This window comes from Palaemon carinicauda, chromosome 30 (assembly GCF_036898095.1).
Source record: "Palaemon carinicauda isolate YSFRI2023 chromosome 30, ASM3689809v2, whole genome shotgun sequence".
Classification (NCBI taxonomy): domain Eukaryota; kingdom Metazoa; phylum Arthropoda; class Malacostraca; order Decapoda; family Palaemonidae; genus Palaemon; species Palaemon carinicauda.
The window spans coordinates 85,483,192-85,508,306 of NC_090754.1; the positions used below are offsets into that span (position 1 = coordinate 85,483,192).

The following is a 25,115-nucleotide window of genomic DNA, read 5'->3' on the forward strand; positions in this document are numbered from 1 at the left end:
CCACAATTTTAATCGTGAAGTAATGAAACTTGCACGGATTTTAAACTTATGTAAAGAGCTGGAAATTATTAAATTTTGGAAGGTTAAAGGCCAAGGTCATGGATGAGCAAAACGTCCTAAAAGTCTGGAAATAAGCTGCTGTGGTGGAGGTCTGCGTTCTACTGAGTGCCCTCTAGTTCGTTTAGCTTCACTTTGCTTTTTCCTCTTTCGCGTTTTTTGTCTCGGTCTTTGGAAGATTTATTATAACTTTTCTATATAGTTTTTTTTTGCCTTTATACTTCTCGTTTATATATATATATATATATATATATATATATATATATATATATATATATATATATATATATATATATATATATATATATATATATATATATATATATATTTATTTATAAATTACATGACGACTATTGGTAATAAATTACATTACTGTAACAGTTTTGATACGTGCCTGCTAATTTGTTTTTATCTGGGAGGGATGATTGGCTTTGTGTGTGTTCTATGATAATCCTTCTTTAGTTTTCATATCTATTATGTCTTTTACTTTGAAGTAGCATGTTCCTACCACAAGAGTAAGTATGGATAAGGTTATTTGATTTTCTCCGAGGTAATGCTACCATGTTATAATACGAGTAGAGGGTATACTAGGTGAAGTATGAAAAATAGTTCTCGTCAGGTATTTCTAGACTATTTCTTCACTGGTGTGAAAGTATACAAGTATATTGAATTTCACAATGATCTTTCAGAGTATGTAATCATTGAGTACTGTACTTATTCTTGTTTGTGTTGTGTGAAATGTACATGATTTTCACGTGTACAGGTCCTCAACTTACAAAATTAATTGGTTTCAACTTTCTGTTTGTAAGTCAAATTTTTTGTAAGTCCAATTTCGTTAAATTTTGGCCTAGGGTAACCCTAACCTGAATTCAATGCGTATGACTTCCTGCTACAAAAGTCAACAAATAGTCAGGTTTCATATGAAATAGATTTCAGGTTAATACAAATGTTTTGGTTAATGTGGTAAATGATATATTTGTATCCCTTTTATTAGAGTATTTCAGTTGGTTTTGTATTTGTATCTCCAAATGTTTGTAATGTGAGGGCCTGTATATCAACATTGATAGAAATGGCTTTATTCTTTCAGGAACTAATTTATAGATAGGACATTCTGAAGAGAGAAACAGTAAAGTCGTACAGTAAAATTAACACGACCAAGTATGCTAGGCCTGTGCAATTGTATTTTTAAGGCCGTGCATGTTTTTTCTTTTTGTAGATGGGCATGTAGAATTTTTGGCCATAGAAAGTAGAGGGTATTGTTGGTTTGTATATGGTATTTGTACTTTATGATGCATTCTGTCTAATCATGTCATCTCTATTGCTTCTCTCTCTCGTAGGTTCTTGCTTCTCCTACGTAATGACAAAAATTCAGCTGACTGAGAAGAAGGATGTAAGTTTGTGTTCACAGAATCATGGGATGTGGGCCCTTCTCTAGCATTAACAATGGTCAAGATAATCGTGCAGACTTTATAATATGTCTTATCTAGATATCAAAATGAATGCATATTTGTCCCTTGTGTTTGTGTCTTTTAAATTTTTATCTGGTATATATATATATATATATATATATATATATATATATATATATATATATATATATATATATATATATGTATTTTAAAAATCCATCACAAGACCTATACAGTTTCCCAATTAAGTTTCTTTAATCATGATTTAGTTTGAGATTTCAATTCCTTGAATGATTGCAAAGAGCCAGATAATGATATGCCTCGCAGCACTAGTGGGATTACGGTAAATAAGTAATTGGTTATATGAGATCAGGGTAAAGGATTATAGATCAAATTAAACTTTAAATCTTGAAAAATAAAGGGAAAAAGTAGAAATAAAAATGAGAAAATGAGAGAAGAGAGCTTAAAGATACATGGAAACAGGAGTTTGGTAATGTGTTCATGCCCTGGTAGGCCAGTATTTCAATTTAGCACCCAAAGGAACTAGAAGTAACATATGCACATTGTCATGGGATTGTTATTGCAGACTTGAGATTAATTAGATGTTTCAGGTATCAGATGAGATCCTTTTTCGTTTTTGAGAACTAATATGTTAATTATTTATCTACTTACTAGGGACACTATTGTTGCTGCAAAGAATCCGGGCAAAATAAGCCCCGCCCCTTGATGACATCATAGCCAATCACGTTTCCCACGTTAGCAGCGGTCACAATACATCCCCTTACGATTTCAAACTATGCTAACTTATCACTTCAAGGGGATGTGATATGACCACTGTTAATGTAGGAGACCACATGATTGGCTTTGACGTCATCAAGGAGCAGGGCTTATTTCACCCCGGAATCTCTGCTGCGACCATAGTTGCTTACACCTTTTACATTGTAGTATTTTCTTTTTGGTAGTAACTGTAGTGTGTGTTTCTATATGCAATCAAGTTGTTAATATTTTAGACTGCTAAATAACTCGGAGTATGAAAGCCAGTAAGGCTATCTCATACCATATCGTATTCCTTGTTGAAATGATCTAGTTTTTTAGATTAATGGTGGTTTCTATTTTTTTAATTTTATGCCAAGTTGAAAAAAAAATATTCTAGTATCCATAGAAAATGGTTACATAAAAATTAGGGAATTCATCAAAACTTTCTTCTCCAGTTGTAGAATCTTAGTCTTCAACAACTTTTAAGAATGGTATAAGAGAAAGGTTTAATTACGGTGTTGGAAGGGTTAATTGACGATTTTTAAGGTGTCCTTTCAAGAAGACTTCTGGAAAGATTATTTTTATGATGTCTTGTCCTTGCTAACCATATCAATGCTTATTGATGCTAAAGGGAATGTTTTTGACAATCGAGGTATTGAGGCCCAAAATTCACTGTTTAGGTAATGGTATCAAATCTGCTTATGTCAATATATGAAAGAATTTTAACACTTGGTTGTCATGATAGTTTTAGGAGCATTTTGCTTAATTATAAGAACAAGGTTAATTCAGAATTTTGCAAATGAGGAGAAATAAGGTTGAGAAAACACTTACTGACCAAGGAACAATCCAAAGAATACTCTCATGGAAGAGTAGAAGGGCCAGTATATACCAGTAAATGAAATCAGTGAGTTTGACTGGGTCTGCTAAAATTCGACGTAAATTTGGTGCTACTGTATAATCTTCAGATAATTAGGAATATTTAAGTGACTTTTTTCAATGAGGAATATTGTAGTTAAGGGGATCAAGATGAGCTTTGTTCAATAGGAAACGGGAATTTGAAAATCTTTCGTAAGTTATTAGAGAAGAATTACCTGTTATTTGGAAGTTACCACTGAATTAGGTATTATTTCTTTATAAAAAAGTTTGATGTTGAAATGCTAAAGCCTTTCTCATAATTGGGAACCATATTTTCTTTTATCTTTAGTTTCAAGAAACTGTAAGGTTGTGTAAATCCTCTGTCAAGTTGCATGGTAGAGAGATTGCATTGTATAGCCAATGTTTACCCATAGAGTATACTACTGTAGCCCTAACCCCACCTCACAGAAAGTAAAGAGTATGACATACAGTATTTGTAACTTATATCTTGACCATTGTTGATAGCATTTTGACTCTGGGCATTCCCTATCATTGAAAGGCTGTCCAGAAGTTTAGCCTGTAGAGCTTTATTTGTCAAATGCTTATATATTACTGGTGTACAGCAATTTCATTTTACCCTTTCATGCATTTAAAAAAAAATATAATTTTTTCACAACTTTAACCTTTGAGCTTTCCATTCCTCTCATATTCTTATACATAGTGACCACTTCTTCATTTTTTGTACATCTTTGATATATATTTTTTTTACCCTTTCCATTGTTTATGTTTTATCAGTCATCTCACCAGCATTCTTCCTCTTGGTTTTGATGTCACTGCCTTAGCAATAGCTAGTGTAGTATGGTATCATGAGCACTGACCATCACGACAATGCTGCAGCACTTTTATTAACTTAAGGATTTTATTCCTCCCAGTGTCTTATGTAACGACAGTACTGTACAAATATTTTCGGTATGAACAGTTCGGATTTTTTGTTACAACATTGCACATCATAGTGTTGACCTAGATTATGTTAGTAAACAGTGCTCCAGTTACCTCTTGCTTAGTACAACCCGTTATCGTAAGATGCCTTATCTACCATACGTAATACAGTATGTCTCTCAAGAGGTACACAAAATCAACGCAAAACTAATGTCCCTGATTTGCCTGACCTGTTTCTTTCAATGCTCCATTTTTACCCTCTTGTTTTTTTTTACCAATGTGTTAAGAACTCGTCGTCGTTTGCAAAGACAGTATCTGTATCAACACCTCTTCTGGCCAACCTCATCACTCTCAAGCTTTATTTTACCCTGTTTCCTATACTCTCTCACCACATTGTTTAAAGGTTTGAATGCCGCTCATAAATGTCAGAGGCAAGGGAGAGTGACATTGCCCTATCGATCAGGACAATGCCCTAGAGACTGACCATGTATACATATGATCAGAGCCTAAGACCACTCTCCATCCAAGCTAGGACCAAGGAGGGCCAGGCAATGGCTGCTGATGATTCGGCATATAAACCTATAGGCTTCCCAAAGCCCCCCATCCTTAGCTCACAAGGATGGTAAGGTTGCAGCAACCAAAGAAACTAACAAGTCTGAGCGGAACTCGAACCCTTATGTTGTCTGTTTGTGATTTGGAATGGTTGCATTTCCCAATTCTTAACTGTTGCTTATTTCTTTTCTGGTGATGGTTTTGTTCTTCTTATCTTAAAATATTGATTTTATTAAATATTGAAAAATTCAAGTTTACATTCAATGTTATTGCTTGTTCTTTGCTCACCGTCCCCTGCCTTTGTGAGGTTTTAGTAGGATTAGAAAGATTGGTAATTTGGTGATACTGTACATTATTTTACAGGCTAAGGTAGGCATGGGCAACCTGCAGCCCACGGGCCACGTGCATCCCCTGATGTGTTGTTATGCGGCCCTCAAGACTTTCATGGTTACTGAAACACTATATATTCATAATGGTAATCATCATTAGGAAATGATGAAAGATATCAGTTTTATGTAAAACTTTCATACCAAAATAAATAAAACATGGGAGAATTGTAAAAAAGATTTATATTGGGCAAGCAATATTTTTTGCACATGCTTATTATTATTCAGCCCTCTCTCACTTGGATATAGTTAATTGTGGCAACAGTTGACGAATAGTGGCCCATGCCTGGTCTAAGGCATTTATAGTTATGGAATCCCAGACAAGTCTTGTAGTTCCAAGTCTCTTTTAGCCTTCATACTGTTCTTACTGGTCTTGTCCTCCTCGAAAATGATGAGTAAGCTTCATCCATTTTCATGTGGCAATTGGGCACCAGCCACCCGTTGAGATACTACCGCTAGAGAGTAATGGGGTCCTTTGGCTGACCAGACAGTACTACATTGGATCCTTCTCTCCCTTTGCCTGCATCATATACACCGAATAGTCTGGCCTATTTTTTATATATACTCCTCTTTCCTCATACACCTGACAGCACAAATTACCAAACATATTTTCTTCTCTCAAGGATTAACTATTGCATTGTAATTGTTCAGTTGCTACTTTCCTCTTGGTAAGGGTAGAAGAGACTTTATCTATGGTAAGTAGCTCTTCTATGAGAAGGACACTCCAAAATCAAACCATTGTTCCCTTGTCTTGGGTAGTGCCATAGCCTCTGTACCATGGTCTTCCACTGTCTTGGATTAGAGTTCTCTTGCTTGAGGGTACACATAGGCACACTACTTTATTTTGTTTCTATTCTTCTTGTTTTGTTAAATTTTTTTTTAGTTTATAAAGGAAATATTTATTTTGATGTTGCTACTGTTCTTAAAATAATTAATTTTTCCTTGTTTCCTCTCCTCACTTGGTTATTTTCCCTGTTGGAGCCCCTAGGCTTATAGTATCCTGCTTTTCCAACTAGGGTTTTAGCATAGCAAATAATAATAATAATAATAATACACAGAAGGCTGGTCTCTGGTTGGCTTATTCTTTCCTATGTTTATAGAAAAGAACTGTAGATCAAGTCTTTTTATTATCATGGCTAGACCCTATGTAGTACCAATTCTGCAGGTAGCAGAAGCGAGTGAAAAATCCATTTGCCACGTACGGCTCTTTACCATGTAGACTTCTTGATACGTGATTGAGAAGAATCCTGGTTTTCAAGAACACCATCTCCCTCCGACTTAGACAAGTGATTGCCAAGGTTATTGCATAGGGCCATTGAAGCAGGACCTGGCCCAACTAGATGATTAAGAGTCTTGTAAGTCCATACAATTTTGACCTCTGTGATATTTAAAGAGAAAATTAAATGATCATCTATTCTCAGGATAGGAATGTGGAGACATCAGTTCAACTTCTTCTTATGTTATTTTTTATTTATGTTTCACTTCTAGATATCTGGATGTTTTCCCTCTGGTCCCATTGGCTAGAGTGAGATGAATTGCTCAAAACCTGGGCTTAGAATTAACACTTCTGCTTGATTCCCTTTTTCCTTTCGATGAATCATCTGAGTTAAATATTTTGGCAAATGGGGTAATGTACTTAGCTGAGTTCAAATTACTGTTTGTTCTCCTGGTTATACAAAAATTTGAGTCTTTGAAATAGGGAAAATCTTTCATGGAAGCCGAAATGGCCATTGAAAATTCATTAACAAGGTAGTTAATGACAAGAGTACATGGGCGAGTAACCCCACCCACCCTCCTGTCAAAGATTCTTCACTTGGCATCAGCTGCAATGAATACGAATTCACTGTTGTGACCTTACTTAAGGCTTATATTCTTTTTCCTATTCTTTTCAGAAAGTAGATGATTGTTTGGATTCTGGTTGCTGAATATGGATGCTACTTAATTTCATAAATGCAAGGGAAAGGGTAGGTGTAACTTCCTGTTTATGGCTGGCAAGGTCATAGGTAGACCCACGCTTTCTCTGCGCTTCTTACAGGAGGCATGATTGTTCAAAATCATCCCCATGTGCGATCATCGCCTCTCGTTCAGTGGCAGGGTTATGCTTTAAGGAAGAAGAAGGCCAAGTCTTCTCTGAGGTTAAACTTGGCAACTCTCAAGATGATACTAAAGAAGCTTTATTGCTCTTTTCTATCCTCAACCAGTTCACCTGACGCTGAGGCTCCTATGCATACGTCCGTCAGTTCACCTGACGCTGAGGCTTCTATGCATACGTCCATGGGTCAAGTCATTGGGGAGTATGATTGTAGGATTGGCAAAGTCTCTAATCTATGTTGGAGAGTTTTTCTCCTGTCCTAACATCTGTTATTTGATTCTGTAATTAGACACAATAAAATAAGTGTAGAAATGGTGCATTGGAATAGTCTAGCAAACTGGAGAGGGGCCATTTGTTGTACATAAACAGTATATTGTTGGACTGAAGGGCAGTTTCACCACAGATAAGGCATCTTATGATTAAAGGTTTGTATGTAAAAAAAAAAAGACCATTTTTTATCATGAACACAATTTTTGCTGTCAAGAAATTGACAGCATACAAGTCTCGGATTATAGCATTAACGTAGAAATTTAAATTTGTTTTAACTACTGTACACTCTATAGTATGTATTGCTGTATGTGAAAGACTAATATACAGTATAATGATATAGGCTAATAGTTATGTGTTTCATTGGAAATAGGTAGTTTGGATGTGGTGATAGTTTAGATGTTTATTTTAGATAATACAGAGGTGAGGTAAATGTACTGGTATTATTCTTGTATAAAATTGTACAAGTGTTTAGATATACAGTATTTTAGTTGATTTTGTCTTAGATATTTTTTTGAATAAACGTGTCATGCATAGGATATGGGGAAATGCTAAAGGTTGACATTGTAGGTTTTCTTTTAGTTAGAAGTACATTTGTGGTTAGCAATACATTTAGAATCTTAAGACATTTATTATAGTTTGCATGTTTGAAATTGCACTGTTTTTATTTAATGCACATGAATTTTATTATTATTTTTGCATTTAAAGTAATTTTAGGTTTTTGCTTTTAATTTGTTTGAAGTGTGAAGCCTTACAGACGACTTATCAATTAGATTTCTAGAAATAATTTTAACAAATTTTTTGCATAAAAGTGGTTGTTTATTGGATTTTTTTCTAGAATATAAATATATGTGTGATGATTATAAGCTTGTCTCCCCAACACCATATTCCACTCAATTCCATATTTAACAAAATATACCCGGTACTTTATACTACTTTTATCTAAATAGAATTTTCACTTGCAATACCTAGGCTTAGAAAAGTCCACGTCCAGTGTATTTTAGCATATAGTTTCCGCATTCCACTTGCATCCAGGGCACGGCCATTTTTCAGCTCGATTTGTTGTCGTCTTTGTTTGTTAAATCCAATGTCTTATTGAGAATATGAAGATATTTCAGGTTTTTATTTATTTTATTTAATTTATGGTTATCATTAGTGCATATCCATCGTTGCACTAGTTTGTTATCATCATTATTGTGTTATGGAATATTGCATTGTAATTGTTATTGGCTTGCAAATGATGTGCATGTCGAATTTGTGTGTAGGGTGATTGATTCTGTTTGTGTTTCATTTCATATATAATTCTATGTTTTTTTAAGGCACTACTGCACATTACAGGTAGTTTTGTACTATCATGTAATGTGCGTTTGTCTTTAATGCTTTTAATGACTGCAAATTAAGTTTATGTACTGTAGTTTAAAACTGTTTACTAGAATTTAAGGTTCTTTTCTTTCTCCATCTCTTTATACCAAGTTGCAGTTATATAATAGTTGTTTTATATTGTACATCTATCTATTTTACTGTAGGTTCATCGTAATGTCTAGAAGTACAAATATAAATTATCTATTTTATAAACTGCATATAGATTTTTCATGGTATGTTTCATTAACAGTAAGTTTCGATACTAATGTAGACCACAGATGTAGATGTATGTTCTTATATAAATTCAAACTTCATTTACATGATTATGAATTAATTACTGGCCTTCAGCTGTTTGAAGGTCATGCAGGTGGGAATAACATTTACGTAGTGTTAAGCATAGGTATTCCATAAGTATTTTAATTAAGCATCATACACTAAAAAGAAAAATTTCCTGCTGATTTATGTTGCCTAGCTCATCGTTGCCTCGTGTTGCAGTTCCTGCTTATGTTGCTTGAATATTTACAGATTATACATATTTTTGTCCTTTTTTTTTTATCATATGCAATAGCTTGATTGATGAGTTAGCAAATTCTCTGTTATCTTGCATTTTGATGGCCGATACTTTTAGTTGATTACATCCATCATCGTTTTTACAGTTACCCGGTAGATGATTTATTTTTTTAAGTTGAATTGCTCTAAAAGGAAGTAAATGTTACCTAAAATTGATAGAATCAAATGTGTATAAACTAAAATTTGGGACTGAAGGAACATGTTGTGGTGACGTGTTCATGATCTATTTTCTTTGGTCATGATTTGTATTGAGAAAATTCTGGTCATAAAGAAGAAAGTGGGTGTTTTGGTTTAATTCTGTATAAAGGTTAAAAGTTTGATTGCAACGCTGCCAGTTTCTTTACATTAGCTGGTGTCAAATGTTTTGGAAGATGATATTTTGTGAACTTCCATGATAGCCCACAAAATGTTTTGTGGCTTGAACAGTTTTCTATCTTATGGTGGCGGTGACAAGAGACCTAACAAATCCGCTCCTGTTGGATGTCACCTATAGTTTAGTAATATAGGTGGTTCATCATTACTGAAATTGGATAGTTTTATTATTATTTTATTTCTAAAGGATGTTATGTTTATATGACACCTTGGGTCAAAGGGACTCGGTTCACTGATTCATATGAGTCGAGATGGAAAATGGCATTAACCTTGTTGTGTCCAAAAGCTTCTCTGGTTTTGTTTAAAGATTTAAACCTTGCTCATGAACAGCAATGGTATGGGACAGGTCTTGTGTCATTTTACAATGTCCCAAAGAGCAAACTTATGTATATAGTGTTTAATCTCCTGACCAGGCAATGCCTACTGGTGACTCAGGATGTACAACTTTGGGACCCCAAATCCCCCTTCGCAAAGATCACATAATACTTATGATATCTAACAAGCCATAAACATGGCCTGAACACGGGATCGACTGATTGCGAGTTGCTGACAACCCAACCAAGATTTGCTTCTAGTGTATGTTGGTATTGATGTTGTTGCAGAATCTACCAGATTAGGTTATCTCTTAGAGTTCAGTGAATCCTTATCATGAACCCTGATAAACTTGGGCATTTAGATGTGCTCCTTAAAGAGAGGGAAAATAGCAATAAGATCGTAACTTGGACTACCCATTAGAGATTGCAAGCCGAGATAGGATAAGGCATCTTTCAAATGATGACTGTACTGCTGAAGTCACCTCAGTATTTCCCTCTGCTTTTGATAAGATTTAATATGTACTGTAGCTAGAGGCCCACTGAACTTACCTTTGAAAATTTAACAAAGGGTGGTAGGTGCCTCTAAGCATTATTTATTAGCCAAGTGATCTAATTTAGTTTTTTGCTTGATTTATACCATATTTTTTGTTCTTGGAAGCTCCTTGCCATGAATTACTGTACTCGATATATAGAGACCAGTGACCGAGATTCCATCGGTGAAAATTCAACTTTGGAAATACAGTAGGACAAAGTTTCCTTCTCTAATGAGCTTCAAAAATTTTTACAGTATTTATTTTTATTAAATTTATTTTCTTAAACATTTCAAGCATTAGTGTTTGAATTATTGTTTAAATATTTTTTCTATATTGTTGCTCCACTTCAATATTTTGCTTATTTATCTAATTTAGCTGCCAGTGACCTTTAGGTTCCCTGTTAGGTTTTGCCCTGAATTTTCCCTGTCCAACCCTTTGTTATAGATGTTCCCAAAGACGTTGATAACAGAGGATGTTGGCCATTTGATTAAGCAGGAATTTGAAGGGGAGTTACATTCGATTGTGCTTAGGAAGGCTGAGAATACTTAGACTGATTATGACCTGGCTTTGGTAATTAACCAAACCAACCAGAGCAGGGTGTATTACCGGTACCACTATCTCCCGATTTTGTAAATTGTAACAGGTCACCATTGACTAGAACGATGTATTCCTTTACAGATATGCCCAGAGTAGAAAACAATAAATCCATATTTAGGTCTAATCCTAAAATTGTTAAGGATTTTCCAATTTATGGGTAAAACCATTGATCCCACATGAAGGAAAACGGCTGCAGAACCATATCTGCCATTTCCTTCCGCATTCCCGCCCCCCCATAATATTCTACCTACAGGTATAGGGAATCTCGGTAGAATATGCAGAAGTGATCTGAATTATCACTACGGAATTTGATGTCAGAGAGGGAGACAAAGCTTTTCCTCCCATCTCTGTATTATGAACATGAAACACTGGCTCATAAGAGAGTTTAGTCATTCTTCCCCGTCAGCTCCCGCACTAGTATTAGGAGCAAGGTGAGAGAGGAAAGATATTCAAGGGAGAATTAAAAACTCTTAGAGCCTTTCCAAAATGAGAACTCAGATCATCAGGGTCCAATCATAAAACCAGATCCTCAAATCGAGATCCGATTGTTATTGATGACTTCCTAGAACAAAGAGCCGATGTGGCAGCAGAAGCAACAGATATAGCTCTCTTGGAGGTACTGTACTGTCATTAGAACTAGGGGAGACATCTCACTACTTAAAAATCATGAGCTTTATCTGCCATATTGGTGGTTAGGCAAACCACCTCGTGCCCAAGTACTGCAGTGGGAAGATGTTGCATGATAGAGGGTATCTTCCCAGAACTACGAATTGCTTGCCACAAGTTCGATGTTTCGTTATGGAAACCAGGCAAAAGTCACTAGATCTTATCAATAAGCAGATCTCGGGTGCAGAGGACTCCCTAAGATCTAGTCAGTCGTCAAAATTACCACTTCTGGCTTATCTAGACAAAGGAAGTTTTGTATACAATACATAGGGGCACATCGTAGTCTGCTTCCAACTTGACACCTGGCACTGCCTCCCTTTCTGCCACAGAGCTGCACAATTTGGAGGCTACAGCTATGTCTACTTTTCAAGTTTGCTCCTGGTTAGATCGTTGGTCAGGAGAAGTATCATACTTTTCAGTATCAGAAAATCTAACAGTTCCTGATATGAAGAAGCAATATGAAAACATTGTCGGAAGTGTGGTGACGGTATGACAGTTCATACTCCATCAGGGCAGCTGTATATTAAAGAGGAGAGATGCTTTAAGTGTGAAGTTCCGAAGACATATGACTTGGAGATTGCTCCAACTATACGTGTGTTATGAGTTAAATGGAAGTGCCTTCCTTCCTCTGTTTGGAGCCTCCCTTCCTTGGGAGTACTGTACCTATGCTGATGACCACTTACGAAGGTAAGAATACCACTGTGACATTACATATATGTGATGTATTTTGAAAAATTAGGAAATTGTTCTTACACAAACTCAAACTTGTCAGGTTGTGGCTGTTACAATTACCCTCCTAATTTTGAGGCTGACATCATGACCTTGCCTCTCATACGAGCCGGTCATGATAGTCGTTATTTTCTCATTTTTGGCCAAGGGTCAGACAGATGCCCTAACATTATCACATAGAGACTTCTTCTCACCTAAGGAAGACTCCCATATAAATGACAAGGATTTTTATTCTCCTAGGAACACACTACAAATTTTTATTTATGTTTCCTACCTCATCCACCCTGCAAGTCTTAACCAAGACTAAAGTGACTATTTGAGCCGCAGGCTCTTATGTGCCTACCCAGTGCAAGTGGGAATAGAAGGCAACCATACAATGTTCCCAAATCCAGAGGGTTTCCTTCATAATCTTCTTTTTTCCCACTATTATCCCTACATTAAGGGGTCAGTTGCCTGATGTGCCCTCTCCAATGCCTTCGATCAAAGGCATCCTCTTCCACCAAACCTCTTCTCTCCATATCATCCTTCACCTCTGGTTATGTGATTTCCTTCATACTGGTCGTTAGCTAAACAGCAATAGGGTGCAATCATATAAATGACTTAATTTTGTATATTGAGGAAAAATACAAATTTGTAGTACTGTATTTGCTTTTCCTTCATATTTTTATGAATCTCCCCTGATGATCATACAGTATTGCTTCTTCTCCAGAAGCCAGATTTAATTGACACTCAACCGTAAAATTTTCCCATTTCTTTTTTTATTCAACCAATACATGCCTTTAACGTAGGAATAGAGCCCTTTAGTGGTCAGTGGTAGGAAGCCCAGTTTGTCCCATCAGGAAATAAAGTTTGTCTCAAAGTCATCATTATCCCTCCTCTCGATACTATGAGTCATTGGGGATGGAGATGAGCATTTATATGAACATCGGGTGACTATAGAAATAAGAAATTTTCTTTTTGTAATTATTACTATGAATCTTCCCCGATGTTCATTTTATTGACTCACACAGTGTTGGAGGTAGGGGGCAATTCATGAAAAGAGAGAAATTTTAGTTCAAGTTATGCAGAGGTTTTAAAGTTACAAACTCGGTCTAGGTTACTTGTCTAGCTTACTTTAATAAATTGTTTAAATTACAGTTTGAAATATAAGATTTCAGATTATTTACTAAAGTAATTATGAATACAGAACTGACCTGTAGATTGGCTTTTTAAGAAAACGTTTTACGAAAACCATCATGGTACGCCCTTGAGGTGCTGTTAGTGATTTTTCGAAGAAATATTTCTAAAGTATTGATGTTATTTTTATCCAATTCATTGTGTGCTTCTGTTAAAAATTTTTTAACAAGGGATGTTTGAGCAATATTTGGTTGGCGGGCAAAAGAAAATGGGAGAATTCTAAAAAAAAAAAAAAAAAAACTCATTTTACGGCTAAGTGTTAGTTAAACTGGTCTTCTTGAGAAGATTCAATATGAACATCAGGTGGATATAAAAGTAAGAAATTTTATTTTTAATGGAAGATTTTATACTGGTAATAATCTATAAGTTCACCAACATGATTCCTTCACTCTAAAACCAAGGTTATATAATGTAATTCATGTATAGGTTAAGTAGCTACAATGCAACTTGAAGAAAGAATTATTTTTGGAAGTGTAGTAGAAGGATTTATTTTTATTTTCATGAGTAGTAGTTTGTTGTTGGGAAACTTTTAAGTTCTTTGAAAGTTACAGGACTGACACATGACATGGATTATATGCAGCGTTTTACGTTAAAAGTATCGCCAAGTAAAGTTTACGAGTACTTCATTTATAGCCATGTTAAAACTCATAGACATTTATTTCACATAAACTGTCATTTTCATCTTTCATAGTAGTTTTTATACATCAACATAACCAAAGTAATCTGTAGTTTTGGATTTGTGATTAATATTAGTTGGTTTTATAGTTTTTGATTAATATTAGTAATGTATCCAGTAATTGTAGTGGGGTGTGTATCTACATACACTATAATGGAGATGCAGTTTACACAGGCATACTCTAAATTATATGTATAACCATAGAGTGAAAATGAAAGATTAGTGTATCTTCAGAATATGATGATATATTTTGGATTTTATTTGAACTCAAAGCTGTTTGCTACTTGCAATATATATTTATTTCCTGTAATAGGAAATTATTTGAGTGTTTGTAGATATACTGTACATGTTTGCAGTATGTGCATTTACTAATATTAAAAATTACTTTTACTTTACGTTTAGATTTAGCTCTTGCATGGTGCCTAAATTTTAGATGTTAACCCTTTTACCTCAAAGGACGTACTGGTACGTTTCACAAAACTCATCCCTTTACCCCCATGGACGTACTGGTATGTCCTTGCAAAAAAACTGCTATTTACATTTTTTTTTTTTTGCATATTTTTTTATAATTTTTTTTTAGAAACTTCAGGCATTTTCCAAGAGAGTGAGACCAACCTGACCTCTCTATGACGAAAATTAAGGCTGTTAGAGCAATTTAAAAAAAATATACTGCAAAATGTGCTTGGAAAAAAAAATAACCCCTGCGGGTACATTGGAAAGTTCCAAATAGCTTGGGGGTAAAAGGGTTAATAAGAGGATGGAGGTAAATGAGTAATCTTGCAATGCACTGAATTTTAAAGCATTTCATATTTTTGCAACATGCTCCTCATAAAGCCTTCTTGTGACCTAGTGGTATTGTTGTTTGCTTTAAAATACTTTGTAAAGAGTATTTGCTTTAAGATTTACACCAAATTAAGTTTTTTGCTTCGATATTGAACCTTTAAATATACGTATGAATAAGGAGTCACCATCGCTTTTTTTTTTTTTATATCTGAAAGTTTTTGCACTCTTTAAAGGCTATGATATGCTACATTCAGTACTATGTTGATATTTAAATACATCATCAGCTCAGTGTATTTAAATTTCTTTTTTTTGGTTTCCAGGAGGGAGTTGTGCCATCCCCGAACCCAGAGCAAAATAATACAACAAATCAAGAGGAAAGTGTTGCCACAGAAGACGCATCAGCTGGAATGTGGGTGAGTGGGCGGGAGGGGGGCGGGTTGCCATGGGAGGAGGTGGCCCGCCTCCTTCACACTGACGCAAACGTTGGTTTACCCTCCCGTGAGGTTCTCACCCGCAGGCAGCTGGTAGGTTACAACGAATTTACGGAAACCGAAGATGATCCACTCTGGAAAAAGTACTTAGGCCAAGTAAGTACAATTTTTTTTTCTTTTTTTGCCATAAGACATAGGAATATTTGGTTGCTATAGATTATCAAGGAAATACTGGATTATGGCCAATGAAGATATTCATACCTACTGTTTAGTTTGCGTTAGGGAAAGAAAAAAAAATTATGTAACTGTAACATCCCTCTGTATATCTTTTCCGATTGTACATGGCTGGTTCTTTGATTATTAATACAAAGGTCAAATTCACATTATTGTTTGTTAAGAAACCATATATTTGATCTCTCCATCTCACACTAATGATGACATATACTGGTAGCTAAAAAACTAGACTAAAATAAGCTCTGATAGTAAAAAATACATATTTAATATGAAATAATAGTTCTGTATATATACAGAAAATTTTAGAAATATAAAGAAAATCTCTGTATACATACACAGAAAATTTTAGAAATATAAAGAAACATCTATCTATCTATTTACCAAGATACTTCTCCCAAATTGGGTTAAAGGGCATAAAAAAAGGAACAAGAGACCTTTCCTCTTTCCGCTCTTCCCAGCCTGACGAGGGATTCAGCCGAGTTTGCTTGGTACTGCTAGGGTGCCACAGCCCATCCTCCCTTGTTATTGACTGCAAATGAAGTTTCATACACTGAAACATAATTTTGATGATAAAATTTCCTTTGTTCCAACACGAATACTTACCTCGAACTACTTTCTTAGGAGTTACCAGTAACCTCCTCTCTACCGACCAGAGTTTTTTGTAGTTTACCCCCCACCTCGTTTTCTAAGGAGGCCTACCCCCGGCATTAAGGAATGTGCCCCGAGGGTAGGCTTATCGTAGGTCGATGTCCGGCCGGGTCAGCCTCATCAGTAAGTTCTCTGGTCGCGACGTGTTTACTCTCGTTCTCTATCGATCCTTTGTGTGCGTTCTAGTGCCCCACGTGTTCCCCGCGTGGTAACTTGTGTTTTCCAGTGTACTTTTCCCAGGTGTTCCTGTGTGTTCACCTTCCACCCGTGTGCTTACCCAGTGTATTCATTGATTCCCTTCGTGCTTGTGTCTTGCGTTGTGTGCATTATGGAGCAAATCTGCTGTTGTCCGGGGCCAAGAGCCGGTAAATCGTGTGGAGCGTTCCTCTCCAAGCCTGAAGTGGATCCTCACTCCCTTTGCTCCTCCCGTAGGGGAAGGGTTTGTTCGTCAGCAGATACGTGCCCCGAATGTGTAGACTGGAGCGATATCCAGTGTGTACGGTACGGTACGAAAAAGAGAAAATCGGCGAAACGTTCCCCCAGGAAAGCTAGTGTTACTTCGCCGCTACCATCACCCAGTGAGCGGTCCGACGGGGCCTCTGTTTCGCCGTCCCCCACACAGAGTAGGGGACTAGGTAAGTCTGGTGTAGAGAAAGAACAAGGCGTCCTTCCCCAGGAACCTAGTGAAAGTGCAGTGCCGATTGCGGGCCCTTCTAGGGCTAGTGAAGAACCCAGTAGTGCGTCCGGAGAGTCGGCCCTTGTGCTCGGGGGGCACGTGTCCTCCGATGACCCCTTTTGGGGTAGTAATGCAGTGTCTGTGTCTTCGCCGCCCTCGTGGGCCTGTGCTTCTGGGTCTTCGTTAGGCGGAGACAACCAGAAGAAGTTACGATCTTCGGGTAATGATGCCTTCGGTTGGAGGCTTCCGAAGACGCCGGGGAGGTCACCCTTAATGATGGAAGTGGCCCTGGACCCTTGGCTCCCTGACATGGAGCGTTTTGAATCGTTCCCGCCCCCCCCTCACGGAAGTCCCCGAAGATTTCCTCCAGCCGTCGACCTCGGGCACTCAACGCGCGAAGAAGTCCCCCGCAGTCCCCGCTACTGGCCGACATGCGATAAGCTCAGTGTCGTCGGGTTCGTCGGATGTTTATTTCTCGTCGGAGGAGGAAGTCAGGGTAAAACACCGTCGTCGGAGGGAGCGGTCCAGGAGCAAGCGTTCCCGTTCGAGATCGCGCTCCCGGTACAGTAGCAAGCGCTCCCGCTCCCCAGGGCGTAAGTATAGGAGGAGTAGGTCTCCTGATGGCGACTGGGTCTTTGTACCCCGGGACTCAAAGGTGCTTTGTTCCCCGGACCGCTGGTCCAGAGAGTGTTCGCCAAGGATGCCTCCCTCAAAACACGACCTTGACCCTCGCGACCTAGATCGCAGGAAGGACTCTACAAGAAGGCATAAGTCCTCGAAGCCTCTGGTTCACCCCGCCCAGCGGGCGGAAACGTGCTTCTTGTCGGGCGGCCTGGCCGAACCAGCCCAGCTGGTGCGGCCTTCGGGTCGGAAGGAACGGTTCCCGCTGTCGGGTCAGCCCACGGGAACCGCGTCCTCGGCACCCAATGCCCTTGGGCGGACGAGAGTCCCCGCTGAACCAGCGATGCCTGCGTTAACCCAGGCCCCTGGTGCGGACGTCCCCGCAGATGAAATCCAGTACCTCGGTAGGACGGCACCCCTGGCACCAAGAGCTAGACGTCCAGTCGGCGTGCCCGGTAACCCAGCTCCCCGGCCCCAAGCCGAGGCCTCGGCTGACGGAAGGGAGGGTTCACCAACGGAGGACTCGTCCTATAGGAGGGTGGTTGGACTTATCAGTAGACACAACAAAATCGAGGAACCTTCAGCTACAGATGAGGATTACTGGAGGTCAAGCCTATTAAGAATTATGCAGACCCCTACCCAGCCTAAGACGTCTCTAGCGCTGCCTCTAGCCCGAGATCTGGTCCTAGGGCAGGAGTATGTAGACAAGGTTGTGGCCGGTAATGCCGAAGCCCCCAAAATCCAGAGTTCCTCAAAATTGCTACAGGGCCTCAGAACCCAAGGCAAAGTATATGTGCCAGAAGGGCGTCATCCTGGCCCCTGTAAGGTGGAGTCATCCATCGACATCCTGAGTCAGGGCGTCTCAGATGATAGGGCCTCTTCGGCCCCAGTCTGTTTCTCGCCAGCAGAGGCCTCCATGATGGAGGAGATGTCGAGAGATTTAGTGAACGTCTCCTCTTGGCTGGACTGGTGGGCTTCCACCTTGTTAGGGGTACAAGCCTCGTTCGACCCCGCGGACCCTGACCAGCAAGGCCTCCGGGGGTAAAACCCTTAAATTTTTGACTTACCAGTCGCTCGCCCTGATGGCTAACTGGGTACTCCGTAAGAGAGACACCGTACTGACGAAGGTGTCCCGGAAGGTACCATACAGGGAAGCGCGGGCCATACGGAGCTTACCCTTGTGGGGAGAGTCCTTGTTTCCCCTGAAGGAACTAGAGGCCATCATGGAGAAGGTCTCGAAGAAGAAGGAGTCCATCAACCCCAGACCTACGCCTTCGAGGAGACCGCCCTACAAGAGGTCCGTCTCGGATAGTGCCGCGACGTCCCAGGCCTCTCCCAGCACTACGAGGAGAGAGGCTCCCTCTTCCTCCTGGTCAGCAACGCCTCAGCCCCCCCGCAGGGGAGCTCCAGCGCCTTCAAGCTCCTTCAGGTTGGGTTACTCTGCCTCTGGGAGAGGCCGATCAGGCCGCTCCTCCAGAAGAATATAGAGTGGGAGGCCCCCTGTCACCGCCCAAGCCTCGGGTTGGGGATGTCTCAGACTTCATTGGCAAGCATGGAAGGCTCACAGAGCAGAGCCTTGGACAGTATCCGTACTAAAGGAGGGCTACAGACTAACGTTCTTAACAGAACCACCCCCTCTTATCCCGGCCAGCCGGGCGGAATGGCTAGCTCCCAGAGACCCGTTAAAGAGGACCGCCCTTCAAGAGGAGGTGTCCTCCATGTTAGAGAAGGGCGCCATGGAAGAAGTTCTTCTCCCAGGGCCAGGTTTCTACAGTTGTCTGTTCATGGTAGAAAAAGCGACGGGGGGGTTGAGACCGGTTATAGATCTGTCGGCTCTCAACAAATTCATCAAGAAGACGGACTTCAAAATGGACACTCCGAAGTCAGTCCTGCTGTCCTTGAGGGAGAAAGATTACATGATGACCATAGACCTCAAGGACGCATACTTCCAAATTCCGATCCACCCCTCGAGTTGAAAGTTCCTCCGGGTGAAATGGGGCTCCCAGATCCTGCAATTCAGGACCCTTTGCTTCGGACTGTCAACAGCACCCCAGGTGTTCACGAGAGTCTTCACGACTGTCTCAGTGTGGGCTCACGAACGAGGCATTCGCCTCATCCGATACCTGGACGACTGGTTGCTTCTTTCCGCCTCAAAGGGCCTCTTGGAGGAACAAGGGATGAAACTCCTCCAGTTTTGCAAAGATCTGGGGATCGTAATCAACCCGAAGAAGTCAAACCTATCCCCGTCCACCAGAATGAACTACTTGGGAATGACATTGGATACCATTCTGGGAAAAGCCTTCCCTTCGGAGGACAGAATAAGAAACCTCATGAAAATCATTCAGCCGTTCCTGTCAGAGCGTCCCAAGAGAGTGAAAGACTGGCAGAAGCTGATAGGTCACCTGGTCTAATTGGAGAAATTAGTTCCCCAAGGGAGGGTAAGGCTCAGAGCCATAAAATGGAACCTGAAGAACCTCTGGTGCCAACTGGACTCACAACAGGTTCTAATCCCAGTCCTACCAAACACGAAACCCTCCCTGGAATGGTGGCATTGCCGGTCGAACTCACTCAAGGGGATGCCCTTCGGGAGCGATCCACCCGAGTTACTACTGTTCGAAACAGCATGAGGGACCTGGTTGGACGGGGAGAAAGAACTCCACATCAATGTCCTGGAGTTGAAGGCAGTCCAGAAGGCTTGCCTACACTTCGCGAGTCTGCTAAAGGGAAACACCGTGGCGTTGATGTGCGACAACGCCACGGTAGTGGCATACATAAAGAAACAAGGAGGCTTGAAGTCAAAGGAGTTGTGCGATCTCACCATAGAAATCCTAGATTGGGCAGAAGAGAACCAAGTGGTATTGTTAGCAAGGTTCATTCCCGGGAAGAAAAACGTACTGGCCGACGGCCTCAGCAGAGTAGGCCAAATAGTAGGGACAGAATGGTCCCTTCTCCCAGAAGTAGCCAAGCTCATCATCCAACGTTGGGGTTCCCCGGTGATGGACCTCTTTGCAACAAAACTCAACGCCCAACTCCCCGTATATTGCTCTCCTGTGCCAGACCCGAAAGCAGCCTTAGAAGACGCCTTTCAACACAAGTGGGACAATCTAGATGTGTACGCTTTTCCCCCTTTCATGTTGATAAGTCAAGTGCTCAACAGAGTAAGGACAGCCCGAAACCTAAAAATGACTTTGGTAGCGCCCTGGTGGCCGGAGAGAGAGTGGTTCGCGGACCTAAAAGACCTAACGAGTCAACCACCGTGGCCTCTGCCCGACAGGTCAGACCTTCTGCATCAACCTCATTTTCTCTGGCTCCACGACAACCCACTCTCCCTACGTCTTCATGCCTGGAGACTATCGAGCGGCTCCTGAAGAAAGAAGGATATTCTTCGTCCACGGCTAAGAGAATGTCTCTATACCTGAGAAAGTCGTCAGCCGCGGTCTACCAGGCTAAGTGGGCCTCCTTCACGAAGTGGTGCTCTGAGAGGCACATTAAACCTCTTAAGGCCTCTGTCCCAGACATAGCAGATTTTCTGGTGTTTCTTAGAGACAAGGTGGGAATGTCAATCCCAGCCATAAAAGGAGTTCGGGCCGCCTTAGGCCAAGTCTTCCTCTTGAAGGGCATCGACCTGGGGGCCTCGAGACACATAGCGATGCTTGTCAAGAGTTTCGAGCAGTCCTGACCCCCACAGGCGAGTAGGGTGCCCCAGTGGGATTTAGCCAAGGTCCTGAAGATGTTGTGTCATCCCCCCTTTGAACCTTTGAAGGATATCGTGGACAGAGATCTCACCCTCAAGGCCGTCTTCTTGCTGGCCTTGGCGTCTGCTAAGAGAGTGGGTGAGATCCATGGTCTGTCATATGACATTTCTCATTCGAAGGGGTGGAAAGAAGTATCCTTCAAGTTTGTGCCTTCTTTTGTGGCTAAGACTCAGAACCCAGCAGTCTGGGATCCGAAGTTCGAAGGTTTCTCAATTCCTGCCATCCCTAGGACGGGTAATGCAGAAGATTTAAAATTATGCCCTGTACGGACAATTAGAAAATACCTGGAAAGAACAGCTCATCTCTGCCCAGGCATCAAGAGCCTCTTCGTATCCACAGGTATTAATAAGAAATAAGTTTCCAAGAACACCATTTCCTTCTGGTTGAGACAAGTTATTGCCAGAGCCTACAAGGAAGATGGCATAGCAGTGCCAGGCACCCCCCGACCTCATGACATCAGGGGCCTGAGCACCTCCTTAGCCTTTGAGAAAAACATGGCAGTGGGTCAGATCCTGCGAGCAGGTACTTGGTCGAACCAGTCAACCTTTACTGCCCATTACCTCAAGGACTACTCGAGGAAGTCCTTAGACGGGTTCTCCATTGGAACAGTCATCTCCGCCCTCCAAGCGGTGTAACGGTAAAAGCCCCAGGCGCAATCAAGGCTAGCAACCGGTAGGCACAAGTGTGGTTTCCTTCCTCCTACCCAGTTGCTTCCTAGCCTCTTCGGGGAGTACCAACTGATACCATTGGATAACACATTCTTCACGACTACGCTACTGGAAGGAGCTTCAGAAGAAGTTTTTCAAAGGGTGAGTACTTAGACACTAACGTGAACTCTTGTGTAGTTACCTTCACATCCGTTTTCTAGTAGGTCCCGTTATCCCTGGGCCTCTTGGCCTCCACGTCTCGGGTCAGGGGGTCAGAATAGCACTCCCGCCTCCTAAAGTGTAAGTCTCCTAAGAAAGTAGTTCGAGGTAAGTATTCGTGTTGGAACAAATAAAAAATTTTAAGTAATTTTTATTTTTCCTAACATACTTACCGAGAACTACTTTCGGGTAATGGCCCTCCCTTCCTTCCCCGAGTGCCTCTCTTCCCTTACTAGCATTGTGCTAATCCAATAGAACTTACTGATGAGGCTGACCCGTCCGGACATCGACCTATGATAAGCCTACCCTCGGGGCACATTCCTTAATGCCGGGGGTAGGCTTCCTTAGAAAACGAGGTGGAGGGTAAACTACACAAAACTCTGGTCGGTAGAGAGGAGGTTACTGGTAACTCCTAAGAAAGTAGTTCTCGGTAAGTATGTTAGGAAAAATAAAAATTACTTAAAATTTTTTATATTTCTATGATCCTTCCCTGATGTTCGTATTGCTTCTTCTCTTCAGTTTTTTCCATCAATCCGCCATGATCACATATTCTTCAGATTGTTTACATACTGTGCATTAAGAAGTCTTCCTTTGGTCTTGTAAGCAATTATTGCTTTGAATGTGCACAGGAACTCTTTCTGGGAGATCATGATTTGCATTCCCTTTGTGTATCCTTTTTGGAGTAATACTGTGATTTAGATAATCGTTGTGAAGTTTGTGTTTACCTCTCCGTATTGATGGAAAAGTATGTTTCAATGGTTGTTGATCAAGTTAACAATTCTAAGCTTGAAAGGAAACTTGCTGTTACTTCAGGGCAGAAGGGGGGAAGTAGGTAGGCTAGTTGATTATAGTGGGAATGACGACGAAAATGACATGCCTCCACTTTTGGACAACTCACTAGTTCGGCTATCTTTTGATAGTGATGAGCTTTACAAGCTCTTGACATCACTTGTTTCTTTTATTAAAATTCACACAACAGCTGACGACATGTTGATCCTTCTCAAAGGCATACAGTACAGTATAGGTAACTGCATGTAATGTATCCTGATGAAGAACTGTTAGCTCCGGGAAATGCTGTTAATAGTACTGTTGTCACAGGGCGTGGGTCAATTACATAATAATACATGATTGTGGGGCGGTGAATTAGACAATTGTTACATCGTAAGAGGATTTATTGTCTAAGTTAATTTTCACAACAAAAATGAGCCTAAACCTTCTTCAAAGCGAGTGAAATCGAACTTTGATATTACATAACAGAAAAATTATAAGTTTCTCACTGACTCTTAAATGATTTCATCTGTCAAATACAATGGAATTAACTTTTAACTAATACAATATTTACACTCGGGGAGACATTTGCATGACTACGAATTATTTCAAAAGGAAATCGTTGGACGTCCTATGGCATATGGACGTCCGCTATGATTGAGGTAGGCTTACCATGGCAGGTGGGCCTAGTGAGGGTTGCCCACTCACGAGTAGGACTCGAACTTAACTGCCTTCGACCCACTCTGAGTCTTCTTATTTCCCCTACATTACTGGGGGTTTGAGGGCTTGTCTTGCCCAAGGGTAGCAGTGGCAGGTGATGTAACCACACCAGACTGGCTCTCACTCTGCGTCTCCTCTCCCCGGTGTACCTGTTAACATGGAAACCGATTCAGTACACGTTTGCTTTGGTCATCAAAAACCAAGCAAAAATGAGTATCTCAAACTGCTTCCCACAAAACTTATGGATCAGGGAGACGAAGTCATACATTGGCAATATCCGCCCTACTTCCTGCGCATTTACTTTATTTCTGTTACATTATTTGTCCTATATGTGACAACTGTATATGTTTAATGTCTAATCTGTTACTGTCAAGGAAGGATTTTAATATAAAAAAAAAATCTCAGTGACGAGTCTTGAACAGCTTCCACAAATAGATAACAAGTGTTATGAACTGTCGGGAAAAAGAAGAGCATTCCCATGTTCCTGACCCTATAAAAGTTGATAAGAAAAAACCTGCTGAACTGATAAACAACCCCGAAAAATCTTAAGGAACATCGTTAAAAAACAAGTTAAGAGAACTGTTGGAAAAAAAAAGGAGGGGTGTGTGATATGAGTTAGTGATATTGTATGAAAAAATTGTTTGTGAAATTCATTTAAAAATGCCTTAAATACCTTTGATAAGGAGGTTATGTTTCTAGTTTTATTATCAGTTTTCCTTACTGTTTGTAGACAGGAATAAGCTAAATGTCATGTGCAAATTCTTACTTAAGGTTTCCATAAGCTGGGTTTCTTGATTGACAACAAATCTATAGATTTTAAAGTTTCAAAGGTCACTTATGAATGGCATAAGCAAGGGAGAATGACAGTGCCCTAGAGACTGACCATATACTGTATACATTAGATCAACGCCCAAGAAACCTCTCCACCCAAGCCAGGACCAGGAAGGGCTAGGGAATGGCTGCTAATAGACCTATAGCCTCCCCCAAACCCTCCTTCCTTAGCTTACAAGGATGGCGAGGTTGCAGACCCCACATGAAACTACAGTATTGAGCTTGATCAGATCTCGAACCCCAATCCAGCTGATCGCCAGGCACCGATGTTTCCAATAGGCTGCCACAGATTTTGATAAGGGAGTTTTGAGTGGTGGTGATGGTACAGGAATTGCTCTCCCTTGGCAAATGTTAATACAGTACTGTATTTCCAAATATTCTGGTTATTCAGTATTTAAAATCTTTACATACTTGGTATTTCAAAGACTATGTAATTTATAATTTTCACTTTTGCATTAGTCGGTTAATACGGTA

General features: G+C 40.2%; 1 protein-coding gene across 7 annotated transcripts in view; it reads left to right on the top strand.

Annotated features, from left to right (window-relative positions):
• SPoCk (secretory pathway calcium atpase) overlaps positions 1–25,115 on the top strand; it is a 146,800-nt gene that overhangs the window by 81,675 nt on the left and 40,010 nt on the right. For 4 of the 7 annotated variants that reach the window (XM_068354140.1, XM_068354136.1, XM_068354141.1 and 1 more), the window contains exon 2: positions 15,412–15,678. In XM_068354140.1, the coding sequence (XP_068210241.1) occupies positions 15,499–15,678 (180 nt within the window). In that variant the 5' untranslated portion in view covers positions 15,412–15,498. Of the gene's footprint in view, positions 1–1,394; positions 1,448–15,411; positions 15,679–25,115 lie in introns of all 7 variants that reach the window. The other 3 variants (XM_068354137.1, XM_068354138.1, XM_068354139.1) reach the window with 1 other exon arrangement.